Source organism: Anoplophora glabripennis, unplaced genomic scaffold (assembly GCF_000390285.2).
Source record: "Anoplophora glabripennis isolate ALB-LARVAE unplaced genomic scaffold, Agla_2.0 scaffold583, whole genome shotgun sequence".
Taxonomy (NCBI): domain Eukaryota; kingdom Metazoa; phylum Arthropoda; class Insecta; order Coleoptera; family Cerambycidae; genus Anoplophora; species Anoplophora glabripennis.
In genome coordinates this window covers 200,108-219,791 of record NW_019416688.1, presented here as the reverse complement: position 1 = coordinate 219,791, position 19,684 = coordinate 200,108, and the positions used below count along the sequence as shown (strand labels likewise).

Sequence of the window (19,684 nt, the reverse complement as noted above, 5' to 3'; positions counted from 1 at the left end):
GTGTTCTTTTTTCTTCAAAGGATCTATGTAAAGAGTTACGCTTTCGTTTAGTCCCTCTATTTTTCGTTTCTACAAGTTTTATTGCATTCACAATCTTCTAGGATGATATCTCATCTCTCAGTCTCTCAAGTAGATGAATAGATGGGTGGATGGGTGGGCTTTATAGGTGGTACAGGTGGATGATAGAAAGATGTATTAATAATTCATAAATGAGTGGGTGGATAAAAAGATGGATCCAGAACTCTGCAACACGAATTATGCCATGAAAATGGCGTTTTTAATCTATTTTCTGTTTTTGAATGAAATTGGACCAGCTTGTCTGACTCTATGATGATAAATTGGAATTAAGCGAGTGAAAAATCATATGTCTAGTGAGCTGGTAGAATAATTTGATTTTTTATAACTTTCGTCGATCGTAAATTACGTTTGTTGTGAATTTTGACCTGTTTTTTGAATTTTCCCGAAAACTCAGACCCGTTGGGCCAAATGTGAAGGCAGATTCACATTCAGCGGAAAAAGTACATGGAAATACATGGGTCTGAATACCAGATCCGATTTTTTTTTGTGGGTATGTGATAATCAACCAAGATTTAGTGCAATTTTATGTACACTAAAACGGTTTCATGCAATTTACTCAAGCCCCTTAATTAGAAATAGACATTTTTACAATTTTTAACTTACCTCGGCAGCAGGTGATCTACAATGGGGCTTAAATTGGGGGGGGGACAATAAACAATGTCTTAAACTTGCAAAAAAAATCCTGAATTTGAGAACATTCTCTCGGATTATTCACTTATAATTAAAATATTGTCATAAAGGAATACAATTATCAAATTGCCTAATACTGAGTGAAAATGGAGTTAATAATTTTATACAGTGGGTTCACCCAGTACTTTTAATGTTTTCTCACACCAGTTTTTTGCGTTGTACCCGCTGTTAAATGTTTTACGTCGCGGGGGAAATTTTGTTAAAAAATGTTTACAAACAGCGAAAATCTGATTGAATCCCATGTATAATATTTCCCAGGCGGGGGCGTCTGAACTTTCGAGAGAAAATTTATAAAATACAGCATTTTCCGATGGAATAGATTGCCCATGTCAGATTTTACTGCCCCTAAAATATGTACGAAATTTAATTCAAAGAGGGCTCACGTAGGAAGTAAACACGTTCTTAATTTAGGATTTAAAGATTAGATACGGTACGGGAGCGGAGCAAGGGACGGGTATAGGCATCCGAAAGAGACGGCTTTGATTAAACGACAGCCAATATGCCTACATTTTTTTTTAGTATGCAAAGAGTGTTGGGCTTTTTCCTTCGCAGATATGAATATGCCAAATAACGATTTCAGTATTCAACAGTGTTCCACTTTTCAGTTGGATTTTTATTCAGCTCGTGTAGAGCGAATGCGTATTTCCAATATGGGAAAGCCCGACGCGACGCGGCGTGCTAATTAATAAGGGGTTCCAGTCGCAGGAAATAAAAGGACTTGTAGGTTATATTAATTAGAAAACTATAAAACGCAAAAAAGGAAGGTATTATAATGAAAATTTCCATATCTTGTAAATATCCCTTTTAGTTTACTGAGAAATACATTGCGCCCAAAAATGATGTAACAAAATTCATATTTTTTTCCAGTTCAGATTTAAAAAAATCGCTGAAACAGGTCAATTAGTACATAGAAATTGTCACTTTTCTACAATATTTTCTATGTTTTTGATCCATGTTTGACATACCTTTATCATTATCGACATTCTTTTTTAATAGGACACTATTGTTATGTTTTTGATATGCGCGCGCGTGTGTGTGTGTGTGTGTGTGTGTGTGTGTGTGTGTGAATTATTTTACTTTATTTTACTTTACCCAGGCGCCAATAAGATCTGGTCTTATAAATTATTTCAGTTAGAGCTTGCTCTTTCTCAGGGTGTTTCACTATTTTTTTTATATATACGAAATGAAAAATACTATTTAACATGAAATGAACAAAACATATTGCATATCTAATTTTGCAGACAATGGACAAATTGTATTCTTACTTATTATCCTAAATCTACTTTATCCTATACTAATTTAGAAGGTGAAATTTTGAAATTTAGTCGACTTTTGTATTTTAGAACAGAATTTTTTTTAGCTATAAGTTTGATTGTTATACACGAATTCGTACGATGAAATTTTTTAATTGGCCAATTTGTAGAAGTATGTGACTCACGTATCGCTTTAGTGTATTTCTGGTTTCGGAGATGCCATCCAGGTGTCGTGAACTTCGTCCTGGTTTCATATACTTGAGATTCCAATGGTTGATTGTGTTTGCACTTCGCCTGTTTTCTCACAGCACTTCAATAGTTTTTAATTGGAAATTGATTCCTTGCACTTTTGGTTAAATGACACTTATTCCCATCATATAATATCTATATATGGTGAATATCTTTACAAAGTTGTACTAGGTTATACATTTTAACTTTCTAGTATGTATTATTGCTTTCATTAAACGGTTTTATTTAAAATTTTGCATTATTTAATTTATTTTGACATATTGATGTTATCATGTAACGATTTTGCCTTTTATGTACTAAAACTTCTATATGTTAATTTGTATCCTTCATTTTCTCCTATATAGTATAACACATCCCTGTTGTCAGAGTTCTCTATTTTAGTATGTCATAATTTTCAAAATTTCATTGTATTATGTATTTGTGTATCGTTGTCGGCTTTCAGTATCATAACATAATAGGCTTTTTTTCGTGAGTGAAGTCGTATGTTGTAGTATGTGTAGTATGAGTGAATATTACTTTTTTGCGAGAATAGTCAGTCATTTAAACTACTATGTGACGTCACAAGTTTAGATCAAATGACTGAACTCTTCACCCTTCAGCTGAATATTCTGTTGGTATATTCAACTAGTATTGTCAGCCGGTAACTTAACCTTTTTCTTTTTGACATTTTGTTTGAATGAGGATAAAAATCGTTCAGCAAAATGATGGATTCTGATACGGCTGTGGAAGTGGTCAGTTTAAATTTAAACTTTAGAGGCACATATGTTTTAGTAAACGTAGACGTTGAAACAGCAAATATTTTACTTAATGGTAAGATTAATTCAGATTAAGAGTATATGATATGATTCTCTAAACTTATAACATAAATAAGGAACATCATCATTCTCATTCCACAAAAATATCAAAAAATATAGAGCCATGTCACAATTTCTGTTTGGTAGCCATTGACATAAATGACCAAATTCCATTGTCTTACTATAACGATTATGTCGAATATTCGCATATCCTGCAACATCAGAATCTACATACTTTTCACGCTTTTTAAATTTCCCACTTAAAAATATTCCAAAGAAAGCATTGATATATTCCTTCAGTTTTATTTGAAGCAAATACATATATTATATAGTGAGATAACACCAATTCCCACAACACTAGATTACTGGAAGCAATAAAGGATGACAAATTATGATTACTGGTTAGAAGTTAGAACCGATATGTCAAAGTCGTCAAACTACATATGACAGGCTGCACCACCGAATAGTGGTGTTCGCGATCTGTTCAGGTTACACAAGGTTAGAACTAAGATTAAAAGAGATAGAAACAGTAACTACAAGTCAGACGTATTCACCAATATTCACTCGTGAAAAAAAGCCTTATATATTCACATCAAAGTATTCACTACAACCACCAGTGGCGGGGTAGGCAGGTAGTCAGTGCCCCTTTAAAAAATAATCTCTACCCTTGTGAGTTTACCTTTAGCGACTTGAATAAAGAGTACCTGCTTGAAACAGTTCTTTACTACTTTTCAAATGATCTATCAACATTATAAATAGTTATTAAAACAACATATTTTTTTCGGTTTCGGCATCTACTGAAATTTTTCTCTAATAGGTACAATAGATCTTAATCTACGTAGTGCATGTGCCAAAAATAAGGCTGATAGTAATAGACCTTTTTAGTAGTGACGTTACATACGCCAAATAATAGACAATCCCATAGTACACTTTGCCATGAAGAATTTCTCATTATTTTTACTAGATCGATTTTCAACCTTCCATAATTTTAACATGCCTAAGTGCCAAAAAATGTTTTCTTTTTACGACCTTAAATATCGTTATATTCTGTAAATTTAAGAAATATTTAGGAAGTTTCAAATCCCAAGTGACAAACTAAAAGAATTATAGAATTTATATATTTATATTTATAGAACAATATTGACTTTTATACTAATTAATAAATTGAAATTATATCAATGTTAGCGAGCATGCGCATTAAAGATAATTTCATGTAAGCGAAGTAGCCTCGCAACAAGATATTATTCCAAAAAGTTTGGTTATGGTTACGCGTATCTCAACTTTGTGATTTCTTGCTTTCTTTCTCAGTTTTGTAACAATTTTTGATATCATCCCTAAAAGACCAGTTACTATGAGTGCAACTTTTGTACTTTGAAGAAAAGAAGTTTATCGAAAAGGAAGACAATCCTGTTTCCTCTGGATATGTACAAAAAATGCTTTATGATGATGAACCTTTAGTTATCTAGCAAGTATGAAGAGGAATATTCAACTAAACATATGACTCTTTTAGTTTGGCAGCGCTTGCCATCTTTGCTTACACCAATTTGTCTACGACAGACATGGTCTGCAAATGGAACAAACTAAAGAGTATTCTTTCTGAGCATGCGCATTAGGAACACGGCTAATGTTAAAGTTTGAAGTTGTTCATTTTTATGGTATCTATGTAAATAGTACACAAGGGTTAGATTCGGTCTATACAATTTCAACTTTGATAATTTGTTGTGTGTTGCCTAAATATGGGACGTCATACTAAAATCTATTAAATTAAACAAGTTATTTAAGAAAACCACCAAGTTTAACAAAAAAATTACATTAGTTTTTTGCTGTGTACATTTTTCGTTGGTAAAGCTATCCGTACACGAGCGTCTCCTCCCGCGAGAAAAGCTCGTGTACGTCCATTAAGTAAACTTGATGTTTTTTCTTTAACAACAGTTTAGACAAATATATTTTATACACAAATTTTATATACTTACATCTAACCACGAGCTTAACTGGGTTGCTGGTTCCCCTCCCTTCAAGATTGACAGCTACGCAGGTGTACTCTCCAGCCGTGGATCGGACTACGTTTTGGAGGACTAGACTCTGGTCACTCATTATGATGCCGGCTGTGACGTTTTGGAATATTTCCACACCCTGGAAAAAATTTTCAGCAGAAATAGATTGCTGTCTAGGGCTTCTACTCTAAGAGAATTTTGTCTTTGTCAAAACATGAACTATTTTGTTTTGTACTTATATACGCGAAAGTAAGGATTTTCTCATGGCTTAGTTGATTCCTATTCATACATTTTTTTTTAATTAAATCATTAAACAATTGCGTATACCTGCCTAAAAATTTTTAAAAGACCACATTCAAGTGATGAGATTTTAATTTGTCAACAGATTGATAAAAGTGCACGATCAAGAATACATTTTTTTATAATATCTCCAATATAGGCGATGAGTACATATGAAATTTGGCACAAATATTTATATTCCACAGCCTTAAGGAAAAAAATGCATTGTTTGATGGACTAGACCATCTCCCTCATACGTTTTTGGAGTCGCTGAATGCGAACGGTGTCCGTTTGACGTAGCTCATTTTCAAGGTTATTCGAAGGTCACATTATTGAGTTTTTTTTCATTTTTAAAGTCCTTTGACGGTAAAATCTCCATATCGAAATTCTCAGGTTGATATTTCGCGAGGATAGCAAGGTATTGCGAAAATTACCCCCATAAAAGTTGTCTCGATGATCGAAGACCACCATTTGATGACCTTGGTTTTGACCTTGAAGATAATTTTGATAAAAACCTACTAGAATCGACTCTTAAGACGATGATATCATACTTTTCGTATGCATGAGACTTAGTTTTTATAATTTTGAGGACATATAAATGGCAACGATGGACTTCTTATTCGAGAATTTGGTCCCACATACTCTCAGCTTGTAGCCTTAGCATAATTGGTTTCACAGTGAGGATATTTCAAATTCTGCTACCTCAGAATATGCTCGAGATGGTGACACTGCCCCCAAAGGGAATGTGTGGCATGATCCATCCTACGGTATTGTTATTACCTTCAAAAACATGAGTTGACCTTGAAAAACTTGATGTTCGATTAATTAAGGAATATTGACATAACTGCGTGCATAAAATACCATAAAATATAATGTTTATCACGTTTTTGAACTTCTTTATGCTTAATTCTAAAAAATTATCAGCGTTGTAATAAATTTAAAATTCGATAAAATTCATATCCACCACAAGTGTGGTGGACATTATGAGCAAATGTCATAGTTTGTTTTGTACTTGTGCGTTTAAAAATTACTAAAATTTGCTTTTTGGTAAGTACCTAAATTAGTTTGAATACGTATGATTATTTAGATGACGTGAATATTTGTATACTTTAATTACATATTTTTCAAATTCCTAATTTGATTAAAAGTTAAGTTCCTGTTTTAAGAGATTCATAATTACTAAAATTCGAGCTAAAATTTAAGCACAACACTATCTTCTTACTACAAAATAGTTACATTTTACTTTATTTATTTAAAAACTGGAAAACAATTGTCTTGAAATTTACTAAATGTTTCACAATAATAGTTGTTTACATTTTTTCCATAGGACAAGTCTGCTTGTGATGAAACTGCCCAATATTAATATTCGATGTATTTTGAAAACTGTTAATCTTACGCCCTTGTAATATACAACTTTTTTGTTCATTTATGATTACTCTACACCCTGTATGTTAGTGAAACCTAAATTAATAAAGCTGTTAAGTAAACAAAGGCAATTATAGATTTAGCTAATAACGATACTCACAGTTTAACAATTTTCTATCGAAAAAAAAACGCATGTAACTCTCTCGACTACTATCATAGATAGATATATGGCACAGAAAGCAAAGATAGAAAGCAAAGGGAGCAATTTTAATTCGTTCTAGCTATTTATACTCTAGCGCAGATGGCGCTTTGATAATATAAAAGCGTATTCGTTTGCAATATATGAGCTCTTTCCGATGTTATACGAGGTGCTTGGAGTATAATGAAAAGGGTATTATTACTAGGAGGTTATAGAATTAAATGAAATTGAGGAGAAAATTGATGTTATATAAGAATTTAATTATAATGTAACGGAATCAATTAAAATTTCGTTACAGTGTACATTTTCTATGTAATGTACCCTGCTCTTTCAGAAAATGATACTATTTTTTAAAATCATTCAGCAAAAACCGAAACATGTTACGCGCCAGAAGAAAGTTTTTTTTCTGGATTTTCTCCGGGACTTTAACGCACAAGTATCGGAACTACACAAACTACTTTGAGCGTGTATTTTACTTCCAATTCTTTTTCTTCTTCTTAAAGCGGGATGAAGGCATTTAGCGCCGCCATTTCCAGCGAGCGTCCCCCGCCAAGTAAACATAGTTTTAATTAATTTCAGGAGTTTACACTATTAATCTAATTTCATTAGGAGCATGGAAATAACCAAAACGCTGTGATACTCCCAGGCACCCTGATACCCGTTCCATTATAAATTAATGGGGCGAGTACGGCTCTTAAACATTTGCAAATGAAAATGGCTTATCTGCGCCGGCGATACCGTATGTAATTTAACCACACACAATGAGTTTTCCGCCTTGTTTTGGGAAGTACCTATCTGATTTACTGGCCCTGCATTAAAATAATGAGACGTTATTTTCCCCACCGTCCGACCACATAGAAGATGAGTTTTATGGATCGTATTAGAACTATTTATCAAATTGTGTTAAGTTAGGTAATTATAAAATAACTGGGTAAGAAATAAATAATACTAATACGCCAGTTGAAATAGAGTTGGAACGTAAAAAAATTATTGTACCATAACATATTAGTTTTCACAGTAATAAAAATGAGGGGAGATTGTTTACAGGCTGGGCAATTGTATAATTTTTACGTAAATTCACGTTTTTCGCTTATAACATTTTTCCGTTCATTTCAACGAGAAAACAGTGAGGTACTTTTTTTCGTCTTCAAAAGATCTACAAACTACTAGCCCTCGAGCGCCAAAAAATATTTATTACATCAAAAGTTATAAACAGAAGAAGTTTATTTATGACTTTTGAATTAAACACTTATAAATTGCGTTATTATTACCAGAAAGTTCTTTACTACCCTGTAATGCCTTGCGGTACGTTTTCGATGGGCTACCCTGTATATTTCACATTTGTCACTGCAGGTATATTCTTGTTAAGATCCGCGAGGGAAATTGAAGAAATTAGTCTGAAATCAATCGAGTTTTATATGGGATTAAATGACAATCACCAGCAACAAAATAGCTGTGCAACATGCAATCAACGAAATAATTCAGCTTGCGTGTTTCGCTGCATTTTCATGGGATTTTGTGTTCTCCACGAGGCTTCAAGTCTCCCATTGTCTTTTCTCTTTGTAACAGGTAATTACAGCGAGCAGTGGGAACAAACATTAACGAAATGTAGAGACAAGAGAAAACAATAGACAACATCGATTTTGCGGATAAATCTTGAATAGTATACATGCGACATTCATATTTGACCTGGATTTCACTTTTTTCTTATCTTGTTTGGTGACTTATCCACACCTTGCAATATTTTGCAGATAGGTTGTAAAAATTCAACTCAGTCCCATTTCGTTGTATTCTGATGTATTGTAGCAGTAGTACACGCACATGCCATGCAATTTGATCCAGCGAAACAAGCATCCAGGGGACACACCAGAGTGAGGCAAATGACCACTGGTGACCAGAAAACGGGAAACCAATAAGAAACAAATATATTTCAAATATTCTAAGAAGTAAAATATACAGTATAGGAAGAATGTTGATCCAGGTGAGACGTCAACTAAATGATGGACTTGCCAAAACTTTTACTCGAAGAGAACCACTTGAACGTTGGATTTGTGGTGAGAAAGGACATATAAATCGAGGTGTCTCAAGTTAAATAATTATTGCTGCTAATGCAAAGAAATATAATTTTATAACTAGAAAATAAGTAGATTGATATACTTGCTTGTAGATATCGAATAAAATCGAGTTTAAAATACTTATAATTATACATTTCCATCTTTAAATTATTATTTTTTACCCAATACGCATAAATAAATGCCACGAGTTGCAACAGAAATTTAGCAACAGCGCACGAGCATGCTGAGTTTATTATTGGTAAGTTGGCAGTCCTTGTCATGTATATAGGTATATACGATGCTATGTGATCGCTCGCACAGCTGATTTTTTTAACCTATAGAATGTCGGATAAAGGACAGAGCCGGTAGAATGGAAAATTTGTGACCAAAAGAAAGTATATAGCAAAAGCAGGAAAAAAGCTGTTGAAGAGATGATTGTGGAGCCACAACCTCCGCACACCGTTCGAGGGCGTCAACTAATCGACATAAGAGTACATGGCACAAAGCATGCACTGCTGTTTTTGCAAAGAACTTTTACATATTATAGATTATCTACAAACTATGATCTCGAAGTGATTCGCGTGGAAAAGTTTAAATATATTTTAGTTACATGCATGGGTAGCATACTACTAAGATGTACTTCTGTGAATACAAATGTTCCTTATAAGACAAGGGTTTAAAGCGATTGTATTTATGAAAATATAATACAATTTGATATATACAGGGTGTTTCAGTTCGAGTGAATCAAACTTTAACCACAAATAGAACTCAATAAATAATTCAGAATTGCCTCATAAAGCAAGGGTCTAAGTCTCACCGTTTTTACTGAACAGGGCCTTATTGGTCGGTTGTTAAAATCAGCGGCCCCAAGTCAGAACCTTGAGAAACACCTGAATATACTTTATATTTTTTTGAAATGAATATTTTACCGAGATTGTTCTATTTCGTGAATAAGAAATAATTTTAATAAAACATCTGTTACTCCATTGAGACATCATTATTTTTATGGTACACTTTATTGAATGCTTCTTTTTTGAAGATCAATGTAACTGGCATCTATCTAAACTATTACAAAAAATTAAAGGGTCAAAAGAATTTCCGAAATTTTTCCGTGATTTTTGACAGACTGTATTTAGGTGAAAAATGGTCGTATCGGGAATTAAAAAAAGCACTTTGAAGCTCTAAGATTCTAGTTTTTAGATCTGTCGGCCGAAATTTTTTAAGAGCTACGATTTTCATGCAATTCTAAGAAATAGCGCGAATTCAATTCCCTTTTTTTTAAGTTTCCATACGACTATTTTTCATAGAAATATTGGACTTTTAATGAAAAAGGGAAATTTATGGTCTTTTAGAAAATTGACGGCTAAATTAGAAATATTCACGAAATGACTAATGTTAATCATGACTTTTATAGTTGGAAATACCCAGAAGAACGCTGTGAAGTTTCATCTCGATCTAACCAACCGTTTCTTTGTTTCAAACAGTCAAATTTTTGAAAAAAATGAAAGGGTTTTTGAGCTTAAACACTTCATAATCATGATTAAAATGGACAATTTTTTTTTGAAGTTTTTTCACATTTTTACCGCAAATAACGTTTAATTTGATGAAAAAACAAAAAAAGCTTTCGAAATTTTTTTTTTGTTTTTTTTTTGTTTTTGTGGAAAACCTTCCGGACACTGAAAAAAACAAAATACAATTGTTTTCAGCACGATTCGGCTTTTCCGTCCTATGCTTCTGTTCATCAACTTTTAATTAAATTAAAATTGAATTTGATGATCCAAATCAGATTTCGATCCCGATTCAACCGTTTTTTGAGACAAAATTCTAATTAATTTTTGTGCAGTCTGTAAAAACAGTTTTCTCAAAACTATCCCTTTTCTTTTCTGAAAAAAAATTTCAAAAAATGTATTTTTCATAAATTTAAACGTTATTTGCCGTAAATATGTGAGAAAACCTCAAAAAAAATTTTTTTTTCCATTTTAATCATGAAAATGAAGTGTTTAAGCTTAAAAACGTGACCCTTTATTTTTTTTCAAAAGTTTGACTGTTTGAAACAAAGAAACGGTTCGCTAGATCGAGATGAAACCACAGGTTTCTTCTAAAAAAACATAAAGTACCCTTTTTATGTTTTTTAAATTCGTGTGAAATTTATATTTTATTATGTGAAATTTATATGTTAATTTATATGTTATAGGAAATTTATTCCAGTTTTCGAAACTGCCACTCAATTACGACCATTTGCCGCCGAGATATCGATGATTGAAGACAAAAGAAAGTATATTTTTCCTTTAAAAGTCCGATATTTCTATGGAAAAAGGTCGTATTGAAATTAAAAAAAAATGGAAATTGAAGCTGAATAAACAAGCTATCTGCTCCTAAAAAATATCAACCGAAAGATCTAAAAACTATAATCTTAGAGCTTCAAAATGTTTTTTTTTTGATTCCATCTAGGTAAGAACAGTCTGTTAAAAATCACGGAAAAATTTCGGAAATTCTTTTGACCCTTTAATTTTTTGCATTAGTTTATGTTCCATTTTCAAATGCCTGAGTTTATAAAAAGTTCAAACAGTTAATATTGAACTAGATACGACAATGCCACAAACATAATTTGTGATCAACAAGACAAATTGATCAAATATTCAAAGGTCATTTCATGGATTTTTTAGTACCAGAAGCAGTCATATTAGGAATCGGTAGGCCCACCACCATTTCCTTTTTTAAGTGGTCTGAACTTATTGTCTATGGATTTATTTACCTGGAGATACAAAAAGATTTTGACCATAAATGTAATTCGAGATCAGGAGGAAGGTAACGTGTCGAATGTAATAGATAAGTTTTAGAACATTTCTACCTGTTTGTATCAAGTTTGTCTCAATTTCTGCGGCTCTTTTCTCTTGCTCTCAAATCTGTTCTCAGATGATTTGTTCCAGGTTTGGTCCTTTGAGTATTTTTCGTCGAACTGTCGCTGAAGTATCTGATGATAGTCAACTATTTCTGCTCTCTACACAACTATTTTTGGACTCTGCTCTGCTGAATAATGTTTAATATAACTTAGAGTCTTGATTACGTCGACATTATCGTTTTCGATTCCCCGTGACCTTTCCTACATGCCAGTTAGTTCAGCAAAAATAAAGTACACTCGGCTCCAAATTATTGAATTCGAATATAAATCCAAATCCGAACAGCATTCAGCGTAACAAAGTACATAAAATATTGTTAATAGCAAACCCAGCTATTTTTCAACGGGCGAATACGGACTCAAATAAATATATCAAATTTTATAGCAAGTGTAAAAGCACAAAATTGTACTACTAAATGTATGCCCGTGTAAAGCGAAATTTATATGTTTAATTAACGCAGTTGTTTTCTAGATGCATGTATTTGCCTCTTTTGTTTTTAACCCGGCTATTGATAAATTCATTCATCACTCGCTGATTGATCCTATCCCGCTCTCGTCAACTGTTGCAACGTCCTGCCAAATTGGTGAAACATTGCACGTTACATGTAACAAATTTGGATTAAAAAAAGGTTTGTGAGTGTTTGCGTCCGGGAATTTGGCAAATGTATTTATTTTTGTAATTAATTCGGTTGTAGGATAATAACCGGGTTAAATATTTGAAAAGCTAAAATCAGCCCGCCCGAAGTTTAAAAATACACGGATTTTACCGTTAGCAAATGAATGGTGAAGAATTAACTGGTATAGATTGGTATCCGGCAATGGAAAAAAACTGTGGAAACATACGTAATATATTCATTGTTATAATCACTACATATTATTATAAAACAAAGTCTCCTGCGCCGCGTCTGTCTGTCTGTCCGCGATAAACTAAAAAACTACTGCACCGATTTTCATGCTGTTTTCACCAATGGATAGAGCGGTTCTCGAGGAAGGTTTTAGTATATAATTTGTTAAGTTTTTGTATACATTAACGATATTTGTTGGAGGTGTCGGAAAAAAATAAGCCATCTGGGAGCTTTCAACGAAAACGCTGCCTAAACCCTTTGAGATATAACAAAATAATGTATATCTTATATAGGTCTACAGAAAAGTCCGCGATGGCATATGTCTATATGTTAAAGATAACATACTACCTATATCCATTTTAATACTTTAAAAAATTGGCAATTATAAAGCGGTAATGTAAAAGCTATTTACACAAATACGGTATTAATCCTTATCATTTTAAATAAGTTAGAGGCTTTAAGCATTTCATGCACATTATTTTACTCTTTTACACCATATAATTTAAATGAATATCTTAGGAGTAATCGCAAAAAAATTACGGACGCGAGAATAAAATTCAAGCGCCTCGCTTCGCTTGATGCGATCGCCGACCCTCCCCCCGCACCGTCTTGCCTACTGTTTAGCTAATAAGCCGAACGATAACGCGCGCGTGATCCTTTAATAAACTGACTTGGAGCGAATGGAGGTGACGACTGACGACTGTGTTTTCTTTCTGGGTGTTGTTGGAAAGTTATAATTGCGTTCGATATTTTAAGGTCACATTTTTGTTTTGTATTTGTTGTCTTTAGGTAGTCGGAACATACATAGATACTTGCAAACATACTTTTATTTCATTGAGTTTTAATAATTTGTTTGTTTTTTTCTTATTGTGAATCATTTAAAACTTCATAGTCGCATTTTTGTTTCGTGTTTGTTTTCTTTAGGTAGTTAGATACCTAACTACTTACTTATTAATTAAAATTGATAGTCCTGAACACAGGTACTTTAATTTAATTCGTTTTGTTTTCACATTGTTGGTAGTTATCTATATTGTTTTAAATTTAAAGGTTTAGCATTTTTAGTTTTGAGTTCGTTTGTTGTCTTTAGGTATATAGATATATAGTGAATTATTTTAAAATTAATAGTAGGGTCGCATTAGATGAAAGATGATTGAATTTTTGTTTGTTACGATTTAACTCAAAAATTACTCAACCAATTATATTATAGAAGAAGTAACTAGATATTATAAAATTTTAAGTATATAAACCATGTTATGGAAATGTATTAAAAGGGTTCTTAGTGGGCTGCGAACGCTTCGCGATGTCATAGCAGTCGAGGCGTTCTGGGTTCGATCCCCGATACGACTCTTTTTCATTTAATATTTATTTCCAATGCAATTTCTCATCGTCCACTATTCAGAACACATTTTTACACACCTGTTGCTGGTCGTAAACGACATATTTTGTTGTTTTTCTACAAAATGATTTTTGTACGTGGTCCAGAGATCGAGATAATGAAGATTTTGAAAGTAAGAGCGCTTTTGAACGCGCGAATTCAGTTTTTGGAGCGGCCGAGTAGCGTTACCCCCCGCTACAGTTAGCTCGCGCCGCGCTCGAATGCTTCAGTTTGACGCACAATTAAAAATGCAAAAGTGACTAAAATGAACCACAGTATTTTTTTATTGAAAATATAAATTTTCAACTTCAATCTCTGTAAGAATGGACGTTGTAGCAGATAAATANCGCCCCCCGCTACAGTTAGCTCGCGCCGCGCTCGAATGCTTCAGTTTGACGCACAATTAAAAATGCAAAAGTGACTAAAATGAACCACAGTATTTTTTTATTGAAAATATAAATTTTCAACTTCAATCTCTGTAAGAATGGACGTTGTAGCAGATAAATAGCGGCCTATGGAATTTAAAAAAAAAAAATATCTCGGCTCCAGAAGGTCGTAGAGCAATGATTTTTTTTTAAATTCTCGTAAAAATGCCAGCAATCGATTCCTGTAATAGATATTATCGAGAAATGAAAATCGAAAAAGATATTCAAGAAAAACGCGACCAAAAAATTTTTACTTTTTTCAAAATCATCTTTGGACACTTGAAATGAATAAAATCGTTATCACTCCTTTTTACCATGAAAGTACAACTCTTAAGGAAAAAAATGAGCCCTGATTCGTTTCTTTACGACTATTTGTCGAGCAAGAAGAGCAGATTTTCGAGATAACCTCTTTTTCGAAAAATCGTTATAACTCGAAAACTTTCTCATTTAACTTTTTTCGATTGGAGTTCAATTTTTTTTATTAGCGAAAAACCGTTTTTTTTTACTTAATTCATTAAAATTTTCATTTGTTTATTTAAAAGTTTATTAAAAATATGATAATAAATTAGTTAACTTTATTTTGTTATTAAAATATAAATATCTATTACACAGGTCCTGAAAATTTCATTAAGATATCTCTAAATAGTTTTTACACAATTAATTTTTTACTTTAAATGTAAATTTAATTTAACGTCCCAAAAATGTTTTTTGCAAAAAATTATTGTTAAAATGAAAATTTAAAAAAACGCTTTTAGGGTAAGATTGTTGATAATGACAACTTTTGATTAAAATATGAACTCAAATTCCATGATCACCTGGAAATGGGGGCTCTACTTGATGTGATTTGACTCACATTCAAAATAGAATGGGGCCATTTTCTTTTTTTTTTGCTGCGGGTGAAGATAAATATTTAACATGTACGTATTGTATTTAGTGATTTTCCGGCTTTTACGGCGTTTGTTCATGTTTCAAATACAATAGTTTTTCGGGTTAGTACAATACAAAAAAAAAAAAAAATCTGTAAACTAGAGTACCTACCTATGTTATTTCGTTTCTGTTATCAAATAAAATACGTTTCGATTGACATAATTATTTCAAGTTTGAATCGAAAATGCACGAGTAATGATCTAATACAAATAATTAATTAACCCAAAACTGTTACAAATACAACTATTTTACAAATGAATAACATTTTTAAATTAAAATTAAATTTAATTACTTCGTTTTCTATGTCATAAAGTGTCATCAATATGGAAATGTTAGTGTACGAAACTTCAATAAATTCTTAAATATGAATCTGAAAATTCTTTTTTTTTAATCAAATAAATAGTCGGGTTATAATTAGTTTTTTTAAATGAATTTTAATACTTGCGTACGCCGCCACTGTAATCTTCATGTATTATTAATACATGAATTATAGGCAACCTACAGTGCATATGAAGGAAGATGGTGCGGGTCAATCGTGACGAAGCGAATGGCATCAGTTGTAAATAATTTATTTATAAAACTATTTTTCTTTTTAACAATTGTTTATTACGATCGTTTCGGGTTTTATCCCATCTTCAGATAACAACATCACAGAACATGGGTAAAATTTTTTTCTTATACAATGACATTTAATTTTGCAATTGACTTGTTAATTTCTAAAAATTGTTTGACAATATAATAGAAAAATTCTAATAGTATTGTGTTCTGCATAGTTTGTTTAAAAATAAAGATTTGAAACAATATTGTTGACCAATATTTTAATAATTGGATGAAAATGAACCTGTAAAACATCTACAAAACTACAACCGTTGGTCAAAATGTAATTTCGCTCGCACGCAGAACATTCTTCGGGTAATTTTGATTTGGTCTCTACGCAATGGATCCAGTGAATATCCTCTAATTTTTTTGGATGACTTGTAAATCACCCCATATATTTTGTGAAATATTTGTGGATACATACCGCAGGCATAGGTATAAGTAGGTATGCGAAAAAACTTATACTTACATTATGGTACCATGAAAGCTTGTGCGCTTTGGGGTTGGACCGAACATTACACTCAAAATATACATCATCGCCTTCTTTAATATCGTCGGGGTTAAGCGTTGATCCCATTTTTAATGTAACCACGGGAATATCTGAAAAAAACATATTACGTTTCAGTATTAATGTACTGTCAGGGATATATGAAAAATTTCGCTGTGGCCACATTCAGTTTCCCTCGAACATGGTAAAATGTATTTGTATTATACGAAAAAAATATATTACTTTTATATTTTGTGAGATATTTTCCAGTAAATATACATACAGTACGCGCATAAAGTATGGAATAAATTCAGTAAGAACGAAAGAATTTTTTTGGGAAAAATCCTCGAACAGGTCGATTTTTAATTTAAAAAATACATATTTTAGCATAAGAGGCGATTTTCAACCGTTATTTGTTTTCGAGTAATGACATCATCGAAATTTTTTTTAAATAGCAATCCCCTATTTTTTTTCTTGATTCTGAAAGATCCGACAGTATTAAAATGTTGCCATCTTACATAGGAAAGATTTCGAGTAAAAGACGATTGAATGATAGAAAACGTACATTTTATTCATCAAAAAAAATAACAATTTCTATGTCAAGCAAATACAATTCATTAAGTTTTCTACCTAAATTAAGTGTTCGAATTGCCACCCACCGACTTCTTGACAATACGCAAGTCTGTGTAGAAATTCTTCTTGCACATTATGAATTATTTCTGGGGTAACTCTGTGTATTTCATCTATAATACAATTTTGGAGTTCTTCTAAATTATGTGGTCTATTAACGTATACGCTACGCTACTTTACGTAGCCCCATAAGAAATAGTCCAGGGGTATAAGATCTGGGGATCTCGCGGGCCATTCTATCGGTCCTCGTCTGCCGATCCACCTCCTAGGAAAACAATTGTCCAGAAAATCTCGAACAGGGCGCGCATAGTGCGGAGGTGCACCGTCTTGCTGAAACCATATGGTGTCATCAGGAATATCAGGGTCATTATCGTTAGGAAAAATTACTGCAAGCGCTGGAACAAGGTCATTTTGTAAAAACTCTAAATATCTTTCTCCTGTAAGGGTTCCTTCAAAGAAGAAAGGCCCTACTATTCTGTTGTCAACTATTCCAGCCCACACATTTAATTTCTGTGGGTGTTGGGTATGTGTCTCTGCCATCCAATGAGGATTTTCCCGACTCCAATACCTGCAAGTTTGACGGTTCACTGTACCATTGAGACAAAACGTGGCCTCGTCTGAAAAAAGTATTTGCCGGTGTAAATCTCTATTTACTTGACATAAATCCATCATAATTTCACAAAAGTGTAAGCGGCGGTCGGGATCGTCTTCATTGAGTTCCTGCACAAGTTGAATTTTGTAGGGATGATATTTTTCCTGCCTCAGGATACGTAGCACTGTGGTCTGACTAATTTCATTGTTTAATGCAACCAATCGTGAAGTATTATGAGGATTATCTACCATACTTATCAAAATGTTCTGTTTGTGATCTTCACTAACGCTTGGACGTCCAGGTTTTGGAATATCTACAACATTGCCAGTTTCTCTAAATTTAGATTCTATCTTACTGACTGTTGATTGGCTGATACGGCGATCTGGATGTTTTTCATTAAATAAATCGCAAACTTCCTGCTGCGTTCTAGTCTTATCCCCGCATCCGATAAGAATTAAAATTTCAATTCTTTGTGTGACAGTTAAATGTGCCATAATACTTTAAATTCAACAATAATTTTTATATCGCTTACAATACTTAGAAAGTCGGTATGACAGTGAGACTTTGTAAAGATTTACACCTACGTGATCCATAAAAAACTTCAGGCATTTCGAAAAACTAAATTTGATAACTATTTTTGCTTAATTTTGATTGACTTGGGTTTTCTAACATTAAATCGTCATTTACTCGAAAACTTTCCTATGTAAGATGGCAAAATTTTAATACTGTCGGATCAACAATGAAACGATCTTTCAGAATCAAGAAAAAAAAATAGGGGGTTTTGCTATTTAAAAAAAATGTTGATGACATCATTACTCGAAAACAAATGACGGTTGAAAATCGCCTTTTATGCTAAAATATGTATTTTTTAAATTAAAAATCGACCTATTCGAGAATTTCTCCCAAAAAAAATTTGTTTCGTTTTCACTGAATTTATTCCATACTTTAGGCGCGTACTGTATACAAGGTGGTCCAGAATTATGTACCGTAATTTCTAGGGGTAGTGTAACTTCTATCTCTTATAATGAAGGAGGTATGGCCAAATGATCGTACCATATCGATATTGCTTCTTTGTCGTATATTGACTGTCAAGAGAATCGAGCCAAAATGAAAAACCTCAAGATTCGTCTCAGAACAAGAGCCGAAGAGCAGCAATAGGAAATTCCTTATAAGATTTTCATAATTGCGGAAAGTTCGCTGCAACATAATAGCCCTTTCGAGATATTACAAAGTTAAGAATCGGGACGAACTAGAGAACCTTTCAGTGTAAGTACAGACGGCATAAACTTTTGTTCGAGACCCCCACAAATTGTGTTAACTTCCTTTCCACATTATAAAGTTTGTAAACAATGTCATACAAAGGCTTGGGTGGAAAATTATCGAGGAGTATGCACTTAAAAACACAAAGCGAACTTAAGTTGATCGAAAATGTGAAGTAAATATAAAATTACAACATTTATATTACTCTGGAGGTTGTGTTCTAAAGCAAATAATATTTTTTCTTCTCACAAACGTATAACTAACTTATCTGCTGCTATAAATGCCTGTCTATACTGGCAGAGAGTGACCTTCTATTTCGTAGGTTCTATGAAAGCACGACCTATCGCCAATTAGGCGAACCATTCTTAATTGACATTTGGTAAACAAGTATTGCTGGTATAATTCAATGATGGTCCGGCCATGTAGCCAGCAGAGTAGTTGGTTACCGCACTAACAACAGTTAAAACTGGCCGATAGATTTAAAAATCTGTGCGTACACAAATCTTCTATGTACCCCAGACTAGAAATAAAACTATATATTGTGGTCATCGTTATTCTCAAACAAGTTTTTTTGATTCAGTTTTTATTTTGTTTATATCTATTTATTTACAATTTGCATAATTTAATTTGCCTGTAACTTCGGAAAACGATTTCAACGATTACACAAGATGGAACAAAACAGCATGCAGCAT

The 19,684-nt window shown here is 32.8% G+C and overlaps 1 protein-coding gene across 1 annotated transcript in view; it reads right to left on the bottom strand.

Annotated features, from left to right (window-relative positions):
- The window catches only part of LOC108910267 (nephrin), a gene marked incomplete at its 3' end in the record, with an annotated part of 234,410 nt that overhangs the window by 75,612 nt on the left and 139,114 nt on the right, over positions 1–19,684 (bottom strand). The window contains exons 7-8 of the mRNA XM_018714822.1: positions 16,493–16,623; positions 5,038–5,197 (exon numbers count right to left, since the gene is read on the bottom strand). Of these exons, the coding sequence (XP_018570338.1) occupies positions 5,038–5,197; positions 16,493–16,623 (291 nt within the window). The remainder of the gene's footprint in view (positions 1–5,037; positions 5,198–16,492; positions 16,624–19,684) is intronic.